Genomic DNA, 26430 nt, shown 5'->3' with positions numbered 1-26430 from the left:
AGGGGTTTAAAACACACCATTCCTGTGTTCCTGTAACACTCTTTCTAGCCTCTGACTCAATTTTACAGTGTCAGTCTATGGTCTCTGTTACACAGTTCTCTCCTGAGGTTCCCTGGATTAGGTTAAGTTTCCCAGGACTGTGCTCCAAAAGCATGAGCTTTCCCTTGTTAGAACTCTTAAAATTTCCAATTATAAATCTAATATCTGATTCAATAGTATATTCACAAATATATTCCCAGAACCTAGAATAGTCTTCAGTAACTACTTTGGAGCTCAATAAATATTGTTAAGTAAACAATATTCAAGTAAAAGGTGAAAAAACATGCTCCATTATTTCTTGCCTTACATTATCTCAGTAGGTGAAAAATTCCTTTTCTCTGGTGTGAATTTAACTTATTTTTTACATTTCTTGATACTAATACATAGAAGTGCATACTCCTCTGTCTAAAATAGTTTCTAGGTTTCATTTCCTCACATTTTATCCTAGCTCTTTTTTTCTTTTCAAGAAGTACTTTATTACAGAAAATATCTGACTTTCATAAAGACTTACATATATAATTTATAGTTGATGGCAAAAATACAGTGACAGATGAACTGAAAATAAATAAGAAACAGAAAAAACTAAACACTATTATTAAATATTTTATACATTCTAATCAAGAACAATCTGAAGATACCAATCAACTATAATAACCATAATATAAAGAGGCTAAATGCTGTTTTCTTTTGAATTCTAGTTTCTTTTGTGAACAAAAGGTCAAAATGAAGAACAGATAATTTCTTTTAGGATTATCTTTCTGTACACCTAGCTTCATGTTCCTGAATAAACATTACATTCAATTGTAAAACACTGTCAATTTTATGACTACAAGTAGACTCTACTTCTGAAAGTATATTCCCCTTTAACAGAGGGTCAATGAGTCAATTTAATATCATTTGAAATATAAGGGTTTGATAGGCTGATGGGTACAGAAATTATAACTGTTGACTAAAATAATTCTAACCCATATTAAAAGATTTCATGTTTTTATGAAGGTAGACTTTGGGATGAGTAGATTTCCAAATACAACTACTAAAATTTAATTCCAACAATCAAAACTACCTTTACTTAAAATCCATATATATTGTCTTACTATTTATTCTTTTCACCTCTTGGGGATATTTTTTATGAGAATATAGAGTTACAGGCTTAAATCAGATTTAACTATCACTATGGAGAATAGGACATCACTATTTTTTCTTAAATATGCTTTGTGCAATCCCCTAATGCCCTAATACCCCAGGGAGTATTAACATATAGTTTCCTCCTTTCATCAGGTTCTCTACTTGAAACTTACTATGTGTTTTGTTTAATGACAGTGGCTGCTACACAAAGATTTACCTACACCCACTCCTTTTAACTAAAGGAAAGTTGCAGATCAAGGGGGGTACAGTTCATCTTCTTATAAACATGTAATACAGGTTTTATTTTTTTCTGGTTGAACTGTCTGTCTCTCTTTCCATTCTTTATCTATCTAGTTATTTTTCCTCTGGGACAAAAAGAGAGAGGAGGGGAGGGGAGGAAAATAAAGGACTCTGAAAATTCAACCTTATTTCCCTCTTGACTTTCTACCATGTAAATACAATTTAGTGGCTAGGATAACTAAATTATAATGTCTAAAACAATTGGAGGGTCATCTCCAAAATAATTAAACTGAATGTACACAATTAAAATTTGGGACTATTTTTATAAAAAATAGGAACTGTCCTGCAACTTAAAAAAGCAACAATGTACCCTTCCAATCTATACAGAGCCCACAATCAAGAGATGTAGAAACAGTAGTGTTTCCTATTGCAAACCTAAGACCTTTTCTTCATAACATTTCTAAGGGTTCTTGAAAATAGGCTCTCACCAGGCTTCTGTGACTAACTGGCAACACAACTATGAGTAACTATATAACCATAAGTATCTTAAAAAATAATATGGAAGGTATTGAATGCCTGATTATTCTCCATAGGTAACTATAAATGACTTTTGGATGTACCATTATTTCTTATATAAAACTGTCTTTTCATATGGTTTCTCCTGCTTAAGAATACAAAAATAGTTCCCCATGTCCTATCATAGGAAGTTTCAACTCTGATGACTTTAAGATTAATACTTATTCAAATAAATGCAATATAACCTTAAGATCAAAACCCGACAAAGATAGTATGAAAATGAAGGACTACAGACTAACTTTACTTTTTAATTAAAAAATTCTATTATCAAAATATTATCAAATCTGTGTATTTAAAAAATAACAAGACTGAATTTATCCAAGAATAAGATGATGGTTCAAAAACAGAAAAATAATCAATGTAATTTATTACTTTACAAATTAAAAGGCAAAAAAAATCACATAATTCAAAAGCATAAGATGATGTCACTACATGCTGAGAAATATTTGGTGTGTCCAGTAACTGTGTTTGTTTCCTATGGCTACTATAACAAACTACCACAAACTTGATAGCTTAAAACATAGAAAATTTATTAGCTTAGCAAGTCTAAAAACAGTTTTATTAGGCCCCAAACAAGGTGCAACAGTGTTGTACTCTCTCTGAGAATCTGTTTCTGAGAATCTCCTGACTTGTGGCCACAATTCCAATCTCTACCTTAGTGGTCATATTGCCAGCTCCAATGTGTCTAATGTCAAATCTCTTCCTGCCTCTCATAACATCTGTCATTGTGTTCAGGGCCTACCTGGACAATCAGATCCAGAATAATCCTTCTACCTCAAGGTCCTTAATTAATCAAAGCTATAAAAACCTCTATCTCTTTAAATAATTATAGTAGAGTTCCGGGATTACAATCTACCATATGTGGGGAGCTGTTATTCTTTCAACTGTATTGTGGGAAGGAAAGGGAAGGGGAGGGAAGAGAATTTGTTTTGATAGGGCTGCCATAACAAAATACCACAGACTGGGTAGTTTATACAACAAAAATTTATTTTCTCATAGTTCTGTGGGCTAGAAGTCTAAGATCAAGATAGTTAGCAGGACTAGTTTCTCCCAAGGCCTTTCTCCTTGGTTTACAGATGGTGATCCTTCCTCTATATCCACACACAGCCTATGCAATGTGAGAAAATTTATGAACAACCTAAATCTACACCAGTCAATATTTATAAAAGTTTACTGTTAAGAGTGGTTGATTTGCATGATGGGGTTGGGGGGACTATTTTCTTCTTAAACTTGTCAATATTTTCCAAATCTTCTCTACTGGTAATTTATTACATTTAAGTTGAATGTCCTTTAACAAAAATAAGTGATTTTGTAATGCCTATTTAATGACTTTATTTTACTAAAAAGTATATTCAAAAAGACCTACTAAAATTTATTTTCCCAAAATATCCTCCTAAATTCTATGATCCTAATAGAAAAGTTTTCATCTTCTTTGTACCAAATATATGATACAGAATTAAGAGATTAAAACTTTAATAATAAACTACAATTTAGAACTGATGTTTAATTTATATACACTTCAGAAAGTTCTAGGCTATGCATGTGCAATATCTTCTGGTGATTAAGTACTATGGTTTTAGTGAAAAAATATGAGTATAAAAAAATATAGCCTAATACTATGATACTGTTCCAATGAGGACAATAAGATTTATTTTATGTTACACTGAAAACACAGGAACAAAACTTTATAGTCTATACAAAGTTACATGCTTTATGTAATCAGTTTTTTCTCTTTTGTTAACAGTTAACTGAGAAATGAATAAAATAATCTTCCAAGTTAACAGAAACACAAGAGAAAATATTACTAATTGAAATTAAAAATTAAAGCTTTCTCCTTGATCAGTTTGTTATGTATTATTTTTCTGACAATAAAAGTCTTATGTAATGGCTAAAAATATAAGTCAAAGGAAAAAGGATTTTCTTTAATGTTAAAAAATGTTTCTTCTGTAAGCAAAAAACATTGTACCCAAGAATACGGGATACTGAGTTCTTTAGGATTAAACCTCTATCTATCTAATTGGGAAAATTATCAGTGTGGTAATGGTCTGGATTGTTTTACTTCAGAACAACTGTCCCCTTGATATCTAATTCTGTAAATGATAAGCTTTTCCTTTCCCATGAAGGGTCACTTCAAAAGCAGCTTTTCTATTCTGATCTCTATACTAAGAAGGAAAAAAATGTTTTCTTCCAAGGTACTCAGTGTATCTTCCAATATTTATCCTCAACTTTTCTTCACAAAGGAAATTTTTTTTTTTCAAAAAAACCCAAATGCTGCAGTGATTTATAAATATGTAGGCAATATGAAAATAGGCAATTATAAACAAAAAAGAATACAAAAAAACTTTTTAGTATTATTCTGACATACACAAAATATTTCAGTATATGGATTTTTAAAATTCCTATTTTTTATAAAAAAAGTTAGATATAACAAAATAACAATATTATTTTTGGTCACACTCCCTCATAAATAAATTTGAGACTAATGCATTAATAGTAGCTATAACACTTAAAATATTCTGAGATACCTTTTTAATATGAACAAATTCTCTGCATACATAGATTGTTATAAAATGCTGAATAAAAAGTGAAGTTTTAAATTTAATTTTCTCATAATCCATAACATACAATTTGGTATCTATCTACAGAATTAAATTAGTATTTTTAAATTAAGCTAATACTTTAGCACAAAAGACAAAAGTATAATTATGACATATCCATAAAATGTTATTTCTCCTAAGAAGCCAAACCAAAGTAAAAACTACATTAACAATTACTTTTTAGAAATTGTTTACATAAACCATTAAGAAAGTGGAGGATCCATCACTATTGACATAGGAGTGTGTGCACAGAAGACTTCCAAAACCTCAACCAATCTCCAGCCCTATAATGGTGATAAACAAGGAGAAATGGGAAGTATAAGAAATCTGCTTCACTTAGCTTTTAATTAGAATTATAAAAGATATAATATTTGTCCAGAATACCATGATAAAAGTCTGCAACACATTGCTCTCCCTATGAAGAGGAAAGACGGTGGTATACATTTCACTGGGTGCATTTCCATGTGTTATGTGTATATAGACCTGGGATCTTGAGGCAATAATTTAACCAGAGACAAGATGGGGAAGTAAAAATGCTTAAAAAAGAAAAGAGTCGGAGATTCACAGATTTCAATGCAATTCTACTTAACAAGTATTGAGCACCTATTATTGCCAAGCTTTGAAACTTAATATAGAATACTTTGAACAAGCTACATTTTAGTTTCCTCATCAAAGTGACTATTATTTTTTACATAATGTAGTTGTAAAAATCAAAGCAGATGAAATCTAAAAATGCTTGTAATGGGGTAAATGCTCACTAAATGACTTAATTCTAGTATTTTTAGTAATTAATATAATTAATGTGCTTGCTTTCTTTGGTAACAAAATAACATGCATTTGTTTTCAAAATATTAATTCCTAAGTCAACAGAAGCAGCTTCACATTTATTCTTTAATGTATCTGGTAAATTCCATGATAGTTGATGCTGTAATTGTGAAATCAACAACGCACTGCCTAGTTAAAAAATGTTGAAGTGAGGTTAGACTGTAATTATATTTTCTAATTCTTCTCTTTCAACTCTATAATTCCCCTTTCTAAAAAGTTTACTTCTGAGTGACGCATAACTGTAATCCCAGCAGCTCAGGAGGCTGAGGCAGGATAACAAGTTCAAAGCCAGCCTCAGCAACAGGGAGGCACTAAAGCAACTCAGTGAGACCATGTCTCTGAATAAATACATAATAGGGCTGGGGATGTGGGTCAGTGGGGGAGTGCCTCTGAGTTCAAACACTGGTAACCCAAATCTCCACTGTACCCCGCAAAAAAAATCTATTTCCAATTGGTAGCACAGAAATACACAAAGCAGTAAGTAAAGCTTTAAAGACAAAGTCTAGTTTTATCACAAAATCTAATTTTAACAGAATGAAGTATTCACAAATACTACCCTCTGTATTATATTACCATTTTCTAAATGAAGAAATTCCATTTTTATAGAATGAGTTAGGATTGTGTACCTCCATGAAAGCATAGGTTTTATAAGTATGAAAACTAAAAATTCAACTCAAATTTTGCTTTAAAATATTCTATTCCATGAAAATAAGTGAATGTAAAATAACTTTTGGGGCTAGGGTTGTGGCTCAGTGATAGAATTCTCACCTGGCATGTGTGAGGCCCTGGGTTCAATACTCAGCACCACATATAAATAAATAAAATTAAACAAAAGATCTATTTGCAACTAAAAATATATATGTAAATGCCTTTTTACATGTTAATTATGGATTTAGATATACAAAATTATATAAAGGATTATTCACATTTTATCCAATACAATCATTAATACTGTATTTGCACTAAAATACAAATACATATCAAAAATACTTTATCATGAAAAGGCACAAATTTTCAGAACTTTAAAATTAAAATACGACTGATAAATGAACACCCATGAAATCTACAAACATATGTTATAATCTAAGGAAATGAGACAACAAACATTTATACAATGTAAAAGACATGAAGAAGTTACTAATCCACTGGTCTTTAACTTTTCTGACTTGAAGGTACTCATATATGCTTCTTGGAAAAAAATGACTATGTATATATACACAAAATACAGCAGATAACTTCAGGAGGTTCACAGACTTTCTGAAGACAGAACCTATATGGGTTAAGAATCCTTACACAAATCTTTAATATTCAGTAACTATTTTCACCATGATCCAAAAGGTTTGTGCTGATTTTCCATTTTGCTGGGGCCCACATTTGAATCACAACAAAGGAAAGCTATGACTGATGTGAAGTAACAAGTTACTCAACTAACAAGGGAGCATAGTGTTCACATGTGTTGATCTCTAGTGTCTTTACAACTCTTGTTAGTAGAATAATTATTAACAAGTTTGTGGTAATCATTAATATATTCAGAAGGTTTTTAAACTTTTCAAAATGAAAAGGATAGACTGCTTTTATGGCCTAAGGCTTCTTAGCAAGTACTATCAAAATGGTTCTCTAGAAGAAAGCAGGCCTATAAAAGATGACAGACCAACAAAAAATGAAGTATGTTATATATATATATATATAGCCATTAGTATATTTGTTAAATCTTTATTTTATAGAAGGTACTTCCTATCATTGTGTGATTTACAAAGATAAAAGTTACAGAGACCAACCCAATGTTCCAAGAACATTCAATATTAACACCAAGCTTATTTTTTAAAATAATTGACCCAAAAGAACTGTGACAGAAGTTTTACTATGTGTACCCTAAAACAAGTAATTATGTCATACAGACTTATGATATGCTTTAATCCCTATAATCATTAAAATTCTAATGTGGTTTTGATGGTTGCCTTTGATCAATGTCTGTACTGTTACATACCACTAGCATATTAAAGCAAAACATTAAACTTCCACTTAGTTTTCTTAAATAAAGTTGGGAATCAAAAAAGTAATAAATATGTTATCTAATTTCAAGAAAAAGCTAGGAGGAATTTCTTGAAATAATGTACAGTTTAAATGTTTTCTTCTTCTTTTTTTTTTTTTCCCCCAAACTGAAGTTCTATACATCCATCACCTAACTCTTCTTGTTATACCACTTGGACCTCCCTATCCAACCCTTCAACTACCCATCACCATCACCAATACACAAATACATGCAAACACACACACACACACACACACACACACACACACACACACACAATACTGCAGAATCTCATGTCTTTGGAACCTCATTCCACATCTTCAATACACTTGCAAATCTCACTCTGCAAAGAGATCCAGCCCCAAGCAACTGGAACAATCACCACTGGCTTGGATATGTGCATATAATTACATATGCCTCAAAAAATAACAAGGTGTTCAGGGAGAGATTTACTATCTCTATTCTTAAAGTGTTAAGAGAGCCGCCCACCCCCCCAACCAAGGTCGGACGCTGTTGCTGAGCCCATCCTCCCCATGGAGAATGAAGGCCTGTAGCTGAGCCTGCCCGCCTTCCCCACTACTGCTGAGGGACACTGCACCTCCCCAGCTTCTTTGGAGGTTGCTGCAGGCATTTTGAATTATTCCTGAGGGCGTGGTCATCATCAATAGAAGGGCGGCACGCTCCCTGAGACATCTACAGGAGACTGGAGGCCCTTTGACAGATACCTCACTTACATCCTACACCCTTCCCCATCCTCTTGTTCACAATTAGATATATTGTAAATAGTAATCGAACTGATCCTCTTCATTACAATAATGCTAAAGTCTTTACAGGGGATATATGGTTCAGGGCTGCATTTTCTCTGTATTGGGTGCTACTGGTATTGATCTCCCCTTCAAAGGAGAGGTAGTGGACAACTTCAGGGTCATAATAAGCTGTAGGGGGGGGGGATACTTCAGTATCTCTAATATTCACTGCTAGAGGGGAATATGTAGAAATGACATTAAAAAAAACAGGGGAAGAAAGTGTCCCTAACAAACCAAGATTCTATTGTGATAGAACCCAATGACAGAAAGAGAGTTTAGAATCGGCATAATTAAAATGATCCATGAAGCAAAAGACGAGATAAGAGAGCAAATGCAGGCAATGCATGACCATTTCAATAACAGTTTAAAGAGCAAATGCAGAAAGCAAAAGAACACTTCAATAAAGAGATAGAGATTCTGAAAAAAAAAAAAAAAAAAAAAAACAGAATTACCTGAAATGAAACAAACGATAAGCCAAATTAAAAACTCAATAGAAAGCATCACCAACAGAATAAATCTTGTGGAAGACAGAAATCCCAGAAAATGAAGACAAAATAATCTTGAAAATAAAGTTGAACAAACTGAGAAGATGTTAAGAAGTAATGAATGGAAACTCCAAGAATTATGGGATATAATGAAGAGATTGAATTTAAGAATTTGGGGGATTAAGGAAGGCACAGAGTTACAAATCAAAGGCATGAACAACCTGTTCAATGAAATAATATCAGAAAATTTCCCAAACCTGAAAAATGAAATGGAAAATCAAATACGAGAGGCTTACAGAACACCAGGTGCACAAAATTACAACAGATCCACACCAAGACATATTATAATGAAAATACCTCACATACAAAAAAAAAGATCAAATTTAAAGGCTGCGAGAGACAAGTGTCACATTACATAAAAGGAGAAACCAATATGGATATCAGCAGATTTCTCAGCCCAGACTCTAAAAGTAAGAAGGGCCTGGAACAATATATTTCAAGCTCTGAAAGAACACGGATGACAACCAAGAATCCTATACCCAGCAAAACTAACCTTCAGATTTGATGATGAAATAAAACCTTTCCACAATAAACAAAAGTTAAAAGAATTTACAAATAGCCTGCCCTACAGAACATTCTCAGCAAAATATTTCGTGAGGAGGAAGTGAAAAGCAACAATACAAGTCAGCATAGGGAGGAATTACCATAAAGGAAAAGCCAATCAAAGGAGAAACCAAGTCAAGTTAAAAACCAAAAATAAGCCAAAATGACCAGGAATACAAATCATATCAATAATAACCTGAATGTTAATGGCCTAAACTCAATAATCAAAAGACATAGACTGGCAGATTGGATTAAAAAGAAAGACCCAACAATATGCTGCCTTCAAGAGACTCATCTCATAGGAAAAGACATCCACAGACTAAAAGTGAAAGGATGGGGAAAAACATAGCATGCACATGGACCCAGTAAAAAAGCAGGGGTCCCCATTCTCATATCAGATAGAGTGGACTTCAAACCTAAGTTAGTCAGATGGAATAAAGGAGGACATCTCATACTGCTTAAGGAAAGCATAAAACAGCAAGATATAACAATTTAAAATATTTATGCCCCAAACAATGGAGCATATATGTATATCAAAGAAACCCTTCTCAATTTTAAGAATCAAATAGACCAAAACACATTAATAGTGGGGGACTTTAACACATCAGTCTCACCACTGGATAGATCCTCCAAACAAAAACTGAACAAAGGAACTATAGAACTAAATAATACAATTAGTGATATAGACTTAATGGATATTTACAAAGTATTTCATCCATCATCGAGTGAATATACTTTCTTCTCAGCAGTTCATGGATGCTTCTCCAAAATAGACCATATGCTATGCCACAAAGAAGCCATTAGTAAATACAAAAAAATAGAGATCCTACCCTGTATCCTATTAGACCATAATGGAATGCAATTAGAAATGAAATAGAAAAGGAGGGAACCCTTCCAAATTCATTCTATGAGGCTAGTATCACTCTGATACCAAAACCAGACAAAGACATGTCAAGGAAAGAAAATTTTAGACCAATATCCCTGAAGAACATAGATGCAAAAATCTTTAACAAAATACTGGCAAATTGCATACAAAAATATATTAAAAAGATAAGAGTACCATGAACAAGTGGGGTTTATCCAAGGGATGCAAGGTTGGCTCAACATCCAGAAATCAATAAATGTAATTCATCACATCAATAGGCTTAAAGTTAAGAATCACATGATTATTTCAATAGATGCTGAGAAAGTGTTTGATAAAATACAGTACCCTTTCATGCTTAAAACACTAGAAAAAATAGGAATAGTAGGAACATACCTCAACATCGTAAAGGCTATCTATGCTAAGCCCACGGCCAACATCATTCTTAATGGAGAAAAACTGAAAACATTACATCTAAAAACTAAAACAAGACAGGATGCCCTCTTTCACCACTTCTATTCAACATCACCCTTGAAACACTTGCCAGAGCAATTAGACAGACCAATGAAATTAAAGGGATACAAATAGGAAAAGAAGAACTAAAGTTGACACTATTTGCTGACAACATGATCCTATATTTAGAAGATCCCAAAAGCTCTACTAGAAAACTTCTAGAACTAATAAATGAATTCAGCAAAGTAGCAGGATATAAAATCAATATGCATAAATCTAAAGCATTTCTATTCATAAATGATGAATCCTCTGAAAGAGAAATTAGGAAAACCACTCCATTCACAGTAGCCTCAAAAAAATAAAATATTAGGGAATTAATTTACCAAAAGAGGTGAAAGACCTCTACAATGAAAACTACAGAACATTAATGAAAGAAATTGAAGAAAACCTTTGAAGATGGAAAGATCTCCCATGTTCTTGGATAGGCAGAATTAACATTGTCAAAATGGCCACTCTACCAAAGGTGCTATACATATTCAATGCAATTCCAAATAAAATCCCAATGACATTCCTCATAGAAATAGAGAAAGCAATCATGAACTTCATCTGGAAGCAAGAGACCTTGAATAGCCAAAACAATCCTGAGTAGACAAAGTGAAACAAGAGGAATCACAATACCAGACATTAAACTATACTACAGAGCAATAGTAACAAAAACAGCATGGTATTGGCAACAAAATAGATAGGTAGACCAATGGTACAGAATAAAAGACACAGAGACAAAACCACATAAATATAGTCACCTCATATTTGACAAAGGAGCCAAAAACATACAGTGGAGAAAAGATAGCCTGTTCAACAAATGGTGCTGGCAAAATTGGAAATCCATATGAAGTAAAATGAAATTAAACCTCTATCTCTTACTCTGCACAAAACTCAACTCAAAATGGATCAAGGACATAGGAATTAGACCAGAGACCCTGCACAAAGTACGCCTGAATCTTCATCATGTTGGCTTGGGATCAGACTTCCTCAACAAGACTCCCAAAGCACAAGGAATCAAAGCAAGAATCAGTAAATGGGATGGACTCAAACTAAAAAGACTTTTCTCAGCAGAGGATACAATCAAGAATGTGAAGAGAGAGCCTACAGAGTGGGAGAAAATCTTTTCCACAAACATTTTAGATAGAGTACTTATCTCCAAAATTTATAAAGAACTTACAAAACTTTACACCGAAAATACAAAGAACCCAATCAATAAATGGGCCAAGGAACTGGACACTTTACAGAAGAAGACATACAGGCAATTAATAAGTACATGAAAGAGTGTTCAACATCCCTAGTAATTAGAGAAATGCAAATTAAAACAACTCTAAGATTTCATCTTACTCCAATGAGAATGGCTATTATCAAGAACAAAAACAATAATAGATGTTGGCGTGGATGTGGGGAGAAACGCACACTTTTACATTGCTGGTGGAGTTGTACATTCATGCAGCCACTCTGGAAAGCAATGTGGAGAATCCTCAGAAAACTTGGAATGGACCCACCTTTTGACCCACTTATCCCACTCCTCAGTTTATACCCAAATGACTTAAAATCAGCATACTACAGTAACACAGTCACATCAATGTTCATAGCAGCTCAGTTCACAATAGCTAGATTGTGGAACCAACCTAGATGCCCTCAACAGATGAATGGATAAAGAAACTGGTACATATACACAATGGAATATTATTCAGCCATGAATAATAATAATATTATGGCATTTGCAAATTATAGATAGAATTGGAGAATATCATGTTAAGTGAAATAAGCCAATCCCAAAAAACCAAAGGCCAAATGTTTTCCCTGATAAGTGGAGAATGATATATAATGGGGGTGGGGGGGTGGGGAGTGAGAGAAGAATGGGGGGACTTTAGAATATGTAGAAGGAAATGAGGAGGAGGGACGTATGAAAAATGGCAGAACAAGACACACATCATTAGCCTATGTTCATGTATGATTACATGAATTGTATGAATCTACATCATGTACAACCACAGAAATGAAATGATGTACCCCATTTGTGAACAATGAATCAAAATGCAGTCTGTAAAAAGTTAAAGGATTAATAAAAAAAAGTGTTAAGAGAGAAAATAATAGTTTCTGGCTTTTCAAATTGTTACTCCTATATTTTTCCATCAAACCATGGCTACACTGTATAGTACCATTAATATTATTGTAAGTTACATTTTGGACCAAATCGGTTTTTGAGAGCTGACACAGAAACCCAAATAATATTTATTAGTTTATGTTTGAGAGGAAAGAAGTTAGAATTAAAATAAGTATGGAAATATTTTACTTAAAATTGTGTGCATAGGACAGACAGTATGTTAAGTAGTTACATATATTCTCATTTAATCAACACAAAGAATTACATTATATTACATGTAGTAAGAAACCAAGGCTCAGAGCCAGACATGGTGGCACACACCTGTAATTCCAGCTACTTGGAAGGCTGAGGCAAGAAGACTGTGAGTTGGAAGCCACCCTGGGCAACTTGGTAAGACCCTGCCTCAAAATTAAAATTAAAAACAGGGGGTTGGGAGGCAGGTCAGAGATGTCAATCAGTGGTATTGCACTTGTCTAGCAAGCAAAAGGCCCTGGGTTCAATTCCCAGTACCACAAAGAGAACTAAGGTTCAGAAAGTCCAGGGTTGCAAATCAAGTGCAGTTCTACATGATCTAAGTCTACACTCTTAGCCACACACTTTATTGTCTTATATGTATATTTTAATTTTAAAAATTATTGTATAATATAATCTTATTTCATGAATAGTTGACTGCCTCTGTATGTGTGTGTTTGTAAAATTTAGTTACAAATAAATGTATTAAAGTAACTTGTTTGATCTTTCAAATCCATTTCTTTAAAATCCAACATACTTATATTAAAAAGCAATAAAAATCTCATCTAACTGATTTGAGCATTGTAAAAATTATTTTACAAAAATTCATATTAATATACTAATGAGTAAGAAATACACATATGTTATAAGATGATATACTCATTCCCTACTGGTTCTGTTTCTCTAAAGAATCCTAACACAATGATTCTATTGTAATTCGGTCCAAAATTTAAATTTTTTACAAAATATATAGGGCATTGGTGAGAAGGTAAAATTAGCATTCAATATTAAAATGATTATTTCACACATTAAATCTCCTTTCTGAACTCTGTTCATATAATTGTGATACCTTTTCTAGAGGAATTGTAGTAATTTCAGGGAAAGCAAACAAAAAAGTTTAATTACTTGCTTGCCGCTGCTTTTAATATACCATGTAAGAGGAAAATACATTCTTATAATGAATGACTGTGGAAAAACCCTATTTCTATATTATACACACTTGGACAAAATATTTTAACAAATAAGTATAGGCTGTGTTGACAATACCTTTATACATACTTGATGCAACTCAGCAAAACTATTTAAGCCATGGTGTAATTAACTAGGTTGTAACTACTAGAAAAAGAGAAGGCCCAAAGTAAGAAAGAAACTTGATATACTTAAAGGAACACTAACAATACTTTCCATAAAATTATTTTTCCATATAATTTAAATTTTTTGACAAAATAATTCTCATAAAAACTTCTGTAATGCAAAAAAAATCCAATTTACTAAAAATATTTAAGATCTAATCAAAGCTAGAGAAGTAAATTAATAGATTATGAGACTCCATAATACATTCACAAAAGATCTAAACACTATTACCTTTACTATGTTTCTGTTTTAAAATCTTACTTTTGAAAGGTAGTACAGTGGGCTGGAGATATAGCTCAGTTGGTAGAGTACCTGCCTTGCAAGCACAAGGCCCTGGGTTCAATCCCCAGCACCACAAAAAAAAAAAAAAAAAAAAAAGGGGGGGGGTATAGCACAATTTTATATTTATGCAAATATTCTAAAATATTGTTTTTAAGTTCTTTATCACTTTTACTAAATGAATTTAATGAATTTATTTTCTTTCAAATTCAGTTTTCACTTGAATAGACCACACTATCACTGTTACTTTTTTCAGATATCAAAGAAGGATGAAAAGATTAAGTAGTTGAACCAGTAGAAGTTTTTTTCTTTTCTTTCCTAGGTGATTTTTTGGCAAATTTTTTAATTTGTTCTAATTAATTCCTAGGTGATCTTTTAAAAATTCATTTTAATTATTTAATTTTTATATAATTCAGCTTAAAGAAGAAAAATGAAATATATAGTCTAGATATATCAGATCCTAATATTTCAGATTGTTAATAAAAATAATTGTTAATGTAGTTAAGTTTCATTTACTCCCATTTTCTCCTTCCTCCTTCCTTTATAAGCACTCCTAATATGATTTTCTATGTTTATTAAATAAAATTTATAATGCTGTCTAGTTTTTAATTTTTACAACATTATTACCAAATTGTACACATCATTTTGCAACTTCCTTTATTTCAATCTGCAGTGTTTTTTTGAAATTTAACTGTTGGCAATATTAAGCCCAATTCTTTCATTTTGACTGCTATATGATGTCTCACTGTAAAAATAAACCTGCTTAATTATACAGTTAGGACAGAGAATCATATTGTTTCACTTTTTTCACTGTAACAAATGTTATGATTATCCTGCATAGGTGTGATGTTCTCTAGTGTGGAAGCATTTATTTTAAGATCATAGGGTTTGTGTGTCTTCAAAATTACTGTAAATTAATTAAGTAACTATCCTTCTGAGTGGCTATACCAATTTACTTTATCACCAGAAATGAATGAGCTTATTTCCCTACACAAATATTTTGTGATGTCACATCTTCACATTTTGGTCAATCTGATCAATGTGCCAAATGCTAATTCACGTTTGTTATTTGATATCCCAGTGATTCATAAGTATAATTATTACTGATAAAAGCACTTAGTGCTGACATTGGATTGTTACAGTATCTAAATTTAAAAAAAAATTTTTAGATGTTGCTGGACATTTATTTTATTCATTTATTTATATGTGGTGCTGAGAATCAAACACAGTACCTCATACATGCTAGGCAAGCACTCTACCACTGAACCATAACCCCAGGCCCAGTATCTAAATATTTTAATGACTTTTTTTATCTACTGTAATTCAAAACATTTAAAAAATGAGTTTTTAAGTGAAAAGATAATTTACCCTCTGAAAATTGTTTAGCCTCTTCATCATAAAATTATATGGGTTCTGAGATTCTGTTAATAAAAAGAACTGAGTTTTATCCTACTGAAACATCTAATACTTATGACAAAAGTCAATGTTTAAAGGTAATGAAATTACTTATAATTATGTCTTTCTATGTATACCTCAATGAAATTAATGATTTCATTCTTAATTCACTTACAGCACTTTACTTATGTATTTATTTTACTCAGCCATATAGTGCTACATCATTAAATTGGCACTATTAGGTCAGGGATTATCATGTTGTAGCATCTAACTATGAAACATGTAAGTACCCCATAAGTCCCTCTTCACATTCCTTTCCAGTGCTACTCTTTCAAGGGTATCCTGATATCTAAAAACATACATTTGAACTTCATGTAAGTAAAATCAAATAACTGTTCTTTTGATTTTACTTAACATTATATTTAAAAATTTCTTACATGTTTTAAAATATAACTATAGTTCTTATATTCTTAACAACGTCTAGTATTTCATTGTATGACCATACCACAATATCTGCATAATTCTGCTGATGGGCACTTAAGTATTTTCTATACTGGGACTCCCATGAATAATACTGCTATGAACTGTTCATATCTTTTGGTGAATGCGTCTTCATTTCAGTTGGGTATATGACTAAATGTGGAATTCCTGAGTTATGTGATATATGTTTTAGTAAACAAATTTGTATTTTTAGAAAAAGTTTTAGGAATAGTTTTCCAAAGTAGACTACCAAAACCTCATTTTTATCATTCAAACATTTCCAAATTTTAAGAGATACATTAAACAAAAATATGTTAAGGTACTATACTTGATAATGTGAAATACAGAACCAAGTCTCTGTCTCTCTACAGCACTCATTTCTTTGTCAATTCATTTTACTGTATACCTAAGGTATGCCAGGTATTTTCCATTTGGAGACCATCAGATTAACAAGAAAGAACTCATCCTCATGGAGTTTTCATTCAAATGGGGAGAGACAAATAAAACACAGGTAAAAATAAAATAAAATAAATAGAGATAATATCAAAAAGAAGAAAGTAGAATTGAGAAATTAAGTGGAATAAAGGAAGAGAATGTGAAAGTTGGAAACAGAATCCCATTTTAGACAAAATATACAAGATCTCTCTCTAAAGGTCAAACCTGCTTTTAAAGTAAGGTGATGATGATAAAAGTAATGAGAAGTGGTTACATTTAGCATAGATTATGAAAGAAGAAGTAACAGAATTTTTTTCTTTAGATGTGAGGTATAACACCCTGATCATGATGGACTATTCATAAATGTTGTTTGGATGAATGTCAATATCTAATAATAATTTTGCAGTATGATCCACTATAACAAATGTACCCTGATTTATAGGCAATTTTCAAAATATTGAATATATTCTCTAAGTTAGATTTTATTTCAAGTCTTCCTCTCTTGTCATTCCTATGACATGGAATTAACTTTTTAAATAAAAATAATTAACATTCCTAGAGAAAAATGATTTATAAATAGGCATATAAACATATTTATGTATAAGCATGTGTGTATACTTATGTGTGTGTGTATATATATATATACACATAATTTTAATAGACTCAAATGTTCAGTTTGATAAAATAGGTAACTATATAAAAATTTTAACTAGAAGGCAGATAACAATACTACCATATACCAGCCATATTAATGGACAAATAAGTCACTTTAACTTGCCTGGTTTATGTTTCCCTGTACAAATAAGGACAGTAATACTTGCAAAGTACTTCATTAGAATTGAAAAGCATGTTGGAGTTTTTGAAGTGAATTGCCAAAAACCACTATTTTGAAATCAATCTTAACTGATTTGGTACACCAAATTGGCAACTTACATTGTTAGCAGTCAGTTAAGATAACCTTTTCTCATGTAAAACAATGAAAATATTAAGGGCCAGGCTTATAAAGTCTGAGTATGTACTTATGCACCAAGTGTTACATTAATCTTTCCTTTTTATGAAGGTCAGAGGAAAACCAAATGAAAATTAAAATCTCCATACAGAAATACAAAGAGAAAAATATAATTATTTATTAAATAAGTCAAAATATAACACATAACATGCAAACTATAAATAAAGAAGAAATGATTTACTCAAAAGTGACAATAACTCCAATCTTATTGTATACCTTTGAAAAACTTTAGGGTAAACTTAGAGAAAACTGAAAGGCAATGGGAAAGGAGTAAGAAATGAGTACACCAGGAAAAAATAAAAGGCAACTAGGAAATAAATCAAAACACAAAAATAAAAATTTGGGAAAATTACCATTCACAATAAAAGACTTTCCCAATGTTTGATCTAATAAACAACAATTATAATGATGATATGTATCTGCAACCCATAAATATACCACTAAAATCTCTCTAAAAACTTAATAATAAACCCTATAAAGAATTAAACAGAAACTGGTATGACCCTACCTCTAAAGAATAAAATCATAGGAAATAATTTCAATTGCTCTTCTTCTTAACCACAAATGAATCTAGAGGGAAACAAATTAGAAACAAAACAAAACAAAGGCTTGTGGTCACTGCTGCCTCTACTTATCCAGCAGGGGTGGGGAGGTAAGTGTATGCTTACCTCCTCTGTAATTGTTTTTACATATTTCAATTACTAAATGCTTATTGTGCAAGGTATCACACAAACCAAGGTTATTCCTATGACTCCCTACCCTTCTAAAGACTTAAAATCATAAACAAACAGGGAAAAGGTCTAAAGTGAAAGACAATGTTTATAACTGAATAAAACGGGTCAAATCATTTTGCACCATGGCAGAGATAGTAGCCTGTATGTTCCTTTTGCAACCATCAGTGCTAAATGTTTTGCACATATTACCTCATTTAATGTAGAGGAAGTATATTCATTTTAGCAAGGAGGAAATTTAAACAAGTGATGAAATGACTTGTCCAACTTCCTTTGTAAAATAATAAAAACCAAGAGTAGAACAATTCAGTACAGTTCAGGAGCCCATGCTCTCATCTGCTATCTCTACTAAACTGTAACTCTATGATAGAAGAAAATATTGAGGTCTTATTCCTAGAGATCTATACTATGTCCAGTCCATGAAAGGTGAGATTTATTACATAATGCACAAAAGAAAGAATGGTAAGCCATGATAAAGATGGGGAGTGTAATATTAAAAAAATTGATTTTTCTCTCTCAGATTCTGTAATGTTCTAAAACCAACTGAGAGAAACTGATGAATAAGACAGAACACCTATGAATACAATATTATCTTTATGCAACTTTCTGAAGGACCTACAAAAAAATCCAGAAAGATAAGAAATCTCTAACAATATTCACATCCTTCTCTAATATAGGGGATTATTCATTTCGATGGTTCAAGATTTGGATATGTAGATTCGGCTAAACTATTAGTAACAAAATATAATGAAATTCATATCAACATCAATTCAAAACACAGCTATGGAATTTTTTTGTACGTGTGTTGTACTGAGGAGCAAATCCAGAGGTACTCTACCACTAAGCCACATCCCCCACCTTTTGGTTTTTTATTTTAAGACAGGAACTCAGTAAGCAGCCAAGGCTGGTTCATACTTGTGATCCTCTTGCCTTAGCCTTCCAAGTACCTGGGATCATAGGTACATGGGCACTACTCCTGGCTATGAGTTGTTAGTAATCATAAAAATTAAATGTTTCCATTCGACTTCAAGAACATGGGAGTAAAAAAATTATAATCCCAAGTATTCTAGTTTGCTTGCATAGAACATACACAATAAATGTGTTAATTACAATTATTAATAAAGAAATGTGTCTAATTCAAGTATTTCAATTGAAAACAAGCATAAACACTTGAAAAATAGTTCACATATTCTTCAAGTTCAGTAATCTAAGTTCTTTTTTTAAAAGCCTTTTAAAATAGCAAAAAAAGAAAAACTTAGTTTGTATCTTTTCTACTATTTAAATCTAGTATTTGTATCTATAATTTGTGGGGGCAGAAACAGCTGATTTCTTCTTCAGCCTACCAGTCCAACAGCATGGGGTTATCCTTGCTTCCCAAAGAAAACTGGACTGAATATAATATACTAGCTGAAATAACATGTCTGATTTAAAAATCTGTGAAAAAGTTGTGCTTATTGCTTATGAATTTTATTTTTATTTCACCAATTCAATTTTCAGGAGAACTCCCCAACAAGGTTCTTTCTTCTTTAGATATGTAAGCAAATTCATTCAATTTTGATATTTTTCCAGTGCTAAAAATCAATGATAAAAAAGTATATGGGTTCACTGACTTAGGAAGCAAACAAATTAGTTTCAACTCTGAGACTACTCAAAGGAACAAATGGATCAGAAAGTTTAAGCAGTTTGATTGGCCAAAAATTCATAACAAATTTGTAAGAAACTCTTGTGTGAATTTTGTACCATAAAATAAATATGAATCTCCTGGTGGCTGATATCCTGTGTTTGACACAAGGACAATGATGAGCTAGTAATTTCAGAAAACAATTTTCAGAATTAAGTATGATGAAATTTTTTCAAATTTGTTTCTAAACTGCATTTTTATTTTCAAACACAATAATATAAACTTACAAGGGAAGGAAAAGAAACAAGTAGAAATAAATGTTTTAGAAAAATAAATACTGAAAATAACAGAAAGCAAACACAAAACTGAGAGGATCATGGAAACAAAATGAATATCAAGTAGATGATAAAAGATGTCTAAGTTAAAAAACACAGAAGTTTATATCTATCATGGGAAGAAAAGATACTATTTTAACAGCTTAGTTTCTTTAAAACAAATCATCTTGATCTCGTCTTTTTGTTGTTACAGTTTTCCAAGGTATGAAACAGAATCCTATTTAAAAAGAGACAGATGTACAAATACATATAGGTGCATATTCATATATGTGTATGTATATGCATATGTTTATGAGGTAATTTTCAACAAATTTTAAAACTGAAAGACTAGAAAAGTTATATAATGAAACAGAATGCTGAAATCTATTCCTCCAGGTAAAGAACAATTACTGTACTGCTTTTAGATGCAGGCGAAAATTCAGTAACACCAGATGCTACAATAGATGGTATAGATAATTAAGATTTAATGTACTTCTCTGCTTCACAATTAAATAGGGAGGGACCAGAGGGAATTGTTTTCTACTACTAGGGAAATTACATCATGGTCAGAAAAGTGAATTCCTTGAAAAATTCTGTTTGCTTTCATTCATTTGAGGAATATTTTTACTTATGAGGAGGCCCATTCCTCCTTTTCATTTATAATTTAAAATTTATGTTGTCAATTTTAGTGCTTTCAGAATAAGGAGTTTTGGATGAAACAGATGTCATGATCATTTAGGAAATCTATGTTTAATGGAATAAAAAGAATAGCTGCTGGAGCTTGGCACCCATATTATTACTGTCTGATTTAGCAGCTTCTAAAAGAGATGGCAAATTTTATCATGCACCTTTTAGCTACCAAATTCACAAAACAAACAGAAGGTTTGCCATGGGAGGTAGAGAATGATCAGAGTATATCCTGTAGTTACTCTTCCAGTAAAACAGCATGTGTTGTCTAAAATTGTTGTGGGAACCTGGGAGCTCATCAGAAAAAATGAGTTCTGGTTGAATGTCTTTTTAAATATCAGATACCATGACCTCCACAGTAAATAAAAGTCTTATATGCAGACAATCTTATAAGTAAGAAAAAATATTAATATTAGATTATAATGATTTTAAACTCTGCAACTTAATTACAGTGCTGAATTCTTCTAAAGCAGGTATATAGTTTCACTGCATGATTTTTTTTGCATAATACTAATGATTTTAACATATTTTATAAACTCAAATGAATATAAAGGAAGTAAAAACTTGGTGTTCTAGTTCCTCCTCTGTCTATAACATAAAACAGAATCATGCTATTACAAATTTCCTTCTCATAAATGTTAATGTTAGGTGTTCCTCTACTCAGCACCATCAGGAACCAGATCTAAAATTTTAAAAAAAAATTATTTAAAAGGTACAGAAAAGAAGTGGGGAAACACCCAAATAAATATGATATTGAAAACAATAACTTTAGCCTCGCTGTAACATTTCTATATATGGATCACTCATATTACCTTTCAGAAAGTAGAATTTAGTGCAAAAGAAAGAGAATTTGATTAAGAGACCATCTATTTAGGTTCTAGCTGCAGTTCTGCCATTGATAAGCTAGGAACTTTGGATAAATCAAAATCTTCCTGACCTTTGTTTCACCAACCACAACGTCTTACTCTCTTCATTTAATGCTGTGGTATAGTGACTGTCAGTTTGTGACATTAAAATTATTTCTAAGAAATTGTGGTCTGACACACAAAGTTTGAAAGTCACCATTTCATCCTGACCACAGACAGAGTTAAAGAAACTGAAAATTCAAATCTTGGATTCTTAAGAGAAGTGAGAGACAGATAGGTGAATACAGAGAATCACAACTTACCAGAACAGAAAGCTCTATGAGAACCAATGCCAGTATAGGAAAACTTGAACAATAATGACAAATTGTTATAGTGTGGACAACTGGGAAATTAGAAAACTCCAAGAAGATCTACTCATAGGGAGGCCCCTCACTTTTGTTAAGTTTGGCCTCCAGGAGCACAACCTGGTTCTCACAATGATACTGAGGAAAAATCCACTCATGTTTCTGGCAAGGGAAGGGGAAAAGAAATCATTTTGAAATACACCAGATCATTCTGCTGTTCTTAAAGTCTACCCACAAGAGAAACTGAACAGAGTCCAACCTGCTGGAGTTTTATCAGAACCTGATAGACTTCCAAGAAGGAAAATAACTAACTTTAGCTGATGCAATTCTTCCAGGTGGGAGAAAGGAAATGCCTAACTCCAGTTCACTCTATTCATTTGCATAACTGAATATGGGAGGGTGGAGGAAGGGGACAAAACAACCACAACCACAATAACAAACAAACCTGAGAAGCACTTGTGAAGCTCAAAGTCAGAGGCACAGGCCTGCTAAGACTGACACCTAAGCACAGGACAATAGAACACTTCCCCTTCCCCACACCTTACCAACACATTTCTAAAGGTCTATTTAGAGTAATATGGAAAAATGTTCAACATCTCTAGTAATAAGAGAAATGCAAATCAAAACCACCCTAATATTCCATCTCACCCCAATTAGAATGGCGAGTATCAAGAATACAAGCAAAAACAGGTGTTGGCAAGGATGTGGGGAGAAAGGTACACTTATACATTGCTGGTGGGGCTTCAAATTAGTGCAGCCACTCTGGAAAGCAGTGTGGAGATTCCTTAGAAAACTTGGAATGGAACCACCATTTGACCCAGCTATCCCACTCCTTGGCCTATACCCAAAGGACTTAAAATCAGCATACTACAGAGATACAGCCACATCAATGTTCACAGCTGCTCAATTCACAATAGCCAGATTGTGGAACCAACCTAGATGCCCTTCACTTGATGAATGGATAAAGAAACTGTGGTATATATATACAATGGAATATTACTCAGCCATAAAGAATGATAAAATTATGGCATTTGCAGGCAAATGGATGAAATTGGAGAATATCATGGTGAGATAAGCCAATCTCAAAAAACCAAAGGTCGAATGATATCGCTAATAAGTGGATGAGGACACATAATAGGGGGAGCGAGGGCTTAGTGTTAGGGTTAGAGTTAGGGTTAGGGAGGGGGGCAAGAATGGAGGAAGGAAGGACTGTATAGAAGGAAAAGAGGGGTGGGAGGGGTGGGGGGAAGGGAAAAAATAACAGAATGAATCAAACAGCATTACCCCATGTAAATTTATGATTACACAAAAGGTATGCCTTTACGCCATGTACAAACAGAGAAACAACATGTATCCCATTTGTTTACAATAAAAAAAAAACACATTACAGAATCAATGCCTTTGATAGGTTTATTAGTAGACTGGACAAAACTGAGGAAACAATCTCTGAGCTGGTAAACACCTCAATGGGAAACTAGAAAACTGAAAAGCAAAGACTATAAATACGGAAAATAATACTGAAGATCTGTGGGACAAATACAAAAATTATAACGTGATGGAATTTCAAAAGGAGAAAAAAGGAACAGAAAAAATTTGAACCAGTAATGATGGAGTTTTCTCAAATAAATGTCAGACACCAAATTACAGATCCAGGAAGCTCAGATAACATCAAGCAGGATAAATTAAAAAACAAACAAACAACTACACATAAGAATATCAAATTCAAATTTTAAAAAATTAAGAAATAAAGTCAAAATCCTAAAAGAAGCCATGAGGGAAAAAACGATTTAGAGAGCAGCAAATATAAGAATTATATACAACTTCTATCAAAACCAAGGGGCAGATCCAGCAGGTAGATAATCAGTAAGGACATGGTTTAACTCCACAGCACCATTACTCAATAAGATATAATTAACATCCATAGACTGCATCATTCAACAACAGCAGAATACACATTGTTTTCAAGCTCATATGAAACATTCTCTAACCTAGACCACAATCTGCACGTAAAAAAAATACATTAAGAAATTTAAAAGGATAGAAATCATGTAAAAGTTGTTCCTAACCCACAAAGGAATTGAACTAAACATCATTAAGAGCAAGATAGCTGGAAAATGGAGGTTAAACAACCCAATTATAAATAATACATGAATGGGTCAAAAAGAAATCAAAAGAGAAAAATATTTTGAACAAAATGAATATGAAAACACAACTCATTAAAATTTTGTGGGATGCAGTAAAAGTAGTGTTTAATGAGAAAATTGTATATCAGAGGGAATTCATATATCAGAAAAATAGATCTAAAGTTAATAATCCTAAGATTCCAACTCGAGAGCCTACAAAAGAACAAATTAGATCTGAAATAAACAAATCAAAAAAATAAAAAAGTAAAGAAAAATATAGCACAGAAATCAATGAAATTGAAACTTCACTCTCCTCCCCTGACATACTCTAACACTTATGGGTGTTGATGTATATGTTAATTAACTTGACTGTGGTACACAATGTAAATATATCTCATATGGTATTCTTTGAATGTATACTATTTTTATTTCCAAGTAATGTAAAATAAAGAAAAAAATTGAAAATCAGTAAAATCAAAGCCACATTAAGAAAAAGGAAACATACGAATTACTAGTATCAGAAATGAAAGAGGGGACATCACTATGGATCCCATAGACATCAAAAGGCTACAAAAAGTATATTATAAAAACCACCATGCACAAAAGTTTGATAACCTTGATAAAATGAACTAATTCCTTGAAAGACAAAATCTGCCAAAACTCACACAAAAAGAAATGGATAATATGAATAAACCTTTATTTATTAAATTGAACTTTCAATTAATCACCTTCCAAAACAGAAAGTCCACAGCCCTAACAGATTCGCGGATGAATTCTATCAAATATTAAGAAATAAATTCTACCAAGTACAAGAGGCTTATAGGACTCCAAATATGCAAAATTACAACAGACCTACACCAAGGCACATTATTATGAAAATACCTAACATTCAAAATAAAGACAGAATTTTAAAGGCCGCGAGAGAAAAGAATCAGATTACATTCAGGGGAAAACCAATAAGAATATCAGCAGATTTTTCAGTCCAGACCCTAAAAGCTAGAAGGGCCTGGAACAACATTTACCAAGCCCTGAAAGAAAATGGATGCCAACCAAGAATTTTATACCCAGCAAAACTTACTTTCAGATTTGACGATGAGATAAAATCCTTCCATGATAAAGAAAAGCTAAAGGAATGTACTAAAAGAAAGCCAGCATTACAGAACATTCTCAGCAAAATATTCCATGAGGAAGAGATGAAAAACAACGATGTAAATCAGCAACGGGAGGAACTAGCCTAAAGGAATATCCAAATAAAGGAGAAACCAAATCATGTCAAAAAACAAAAATGAGTCCAATGAACAGGAATACAAATCATATCACAATAATAACTGTGAATGTTAATGGCCTGAACTCATCAATCAAAAGACATAGACTGGCAGATTGGATTAAAAAGAAAAATCCAACAATATGCTGCCTGCAAGAGACCCATCTCATAGAAAGAGATACCCATAAACTGAAGGTGAAAGGATGGGAAAAAACATACCATGCAGACGGACACAGCAAAAAAGCTGGAGTATCCATCCTCATTTCAGATAATGTGGACTTTAAGCCAAAACTAGTCAGAAGGGATAAAGAAGGACATTACATATTGCTTAAGGGAAGCATAAATCAGCAAGACATAACAATCATAAATATCTATGCCCCGAACATTGGCTCATCCATGTACGTCAAACAAATCCTTCTCAAATCCAGAAATCAAATAGACCACAACACAATAATACTAGGCGATTTTAACACACCTCTCTCACCGCTGGATAGATCGTCCAAACAAAAATTGAATAAAGAAACCATAGATCTCAATAACACAATCAACAAATTAGACTTAACCGACTTATATAGAATATACCATCCAACAAGGAACGAATACACTTTCTTCTCAGCAGCACATGGATCCTTCTCTAAAATAGACCATGTTTTATGCCACAAAGCTACTGTTAGCAAATACAAGATAGAGATACTACCTTGTACTCTATCAGATCATAA

At 32.4% G+C, this 26430-nt stretch overlaps 1 protein-coding gene across 4 annotated transcripts in view; it reads right to left on the bottom strand.

The window, feature by feature from the left end:
* COMMD10 (COMM domain containing 10) overlaps positions 1 to 26430 on the bottom strand; it is a 280419-nt gene that overhangs the window by 100374 nt on the left and 153615 nt on the right. For 3 of the 4 annotated variants that reach the window (XM_079143907.1, XM_079143909.1, XM_079143908.1), the window contains exon 6: positions 13120 to 13196. The exons of the other annotated variant lie outside the window; for it this stretch is intronic. In XM_079143907.1, coding sequence (XP_079000033.1) covers positions 13120 to 13196 — 77 coding nt within the window. The remainder of the gene's footprint in view (positions 1 to 13119; positions 13197 to 26430) is intronic. 4 annotated transcript variants of the gene reach the window in all.

The sequence above is a fragment of the Sciurus vulgaris genome, assembly GCF_902686455.1.
Source record: "Sciurus vulgaris genome assembly, chromosome: 6".
NCBI classification, from domain to species: Eukaryota; Metazoa; Chordata; class Mammalia; order Rodentia; family Sciuridae; genus Sciurus; species Sciurus vulgaris.
This window is presented reverse-complemented; position numbering and strand designations above follow the sequence as displayed.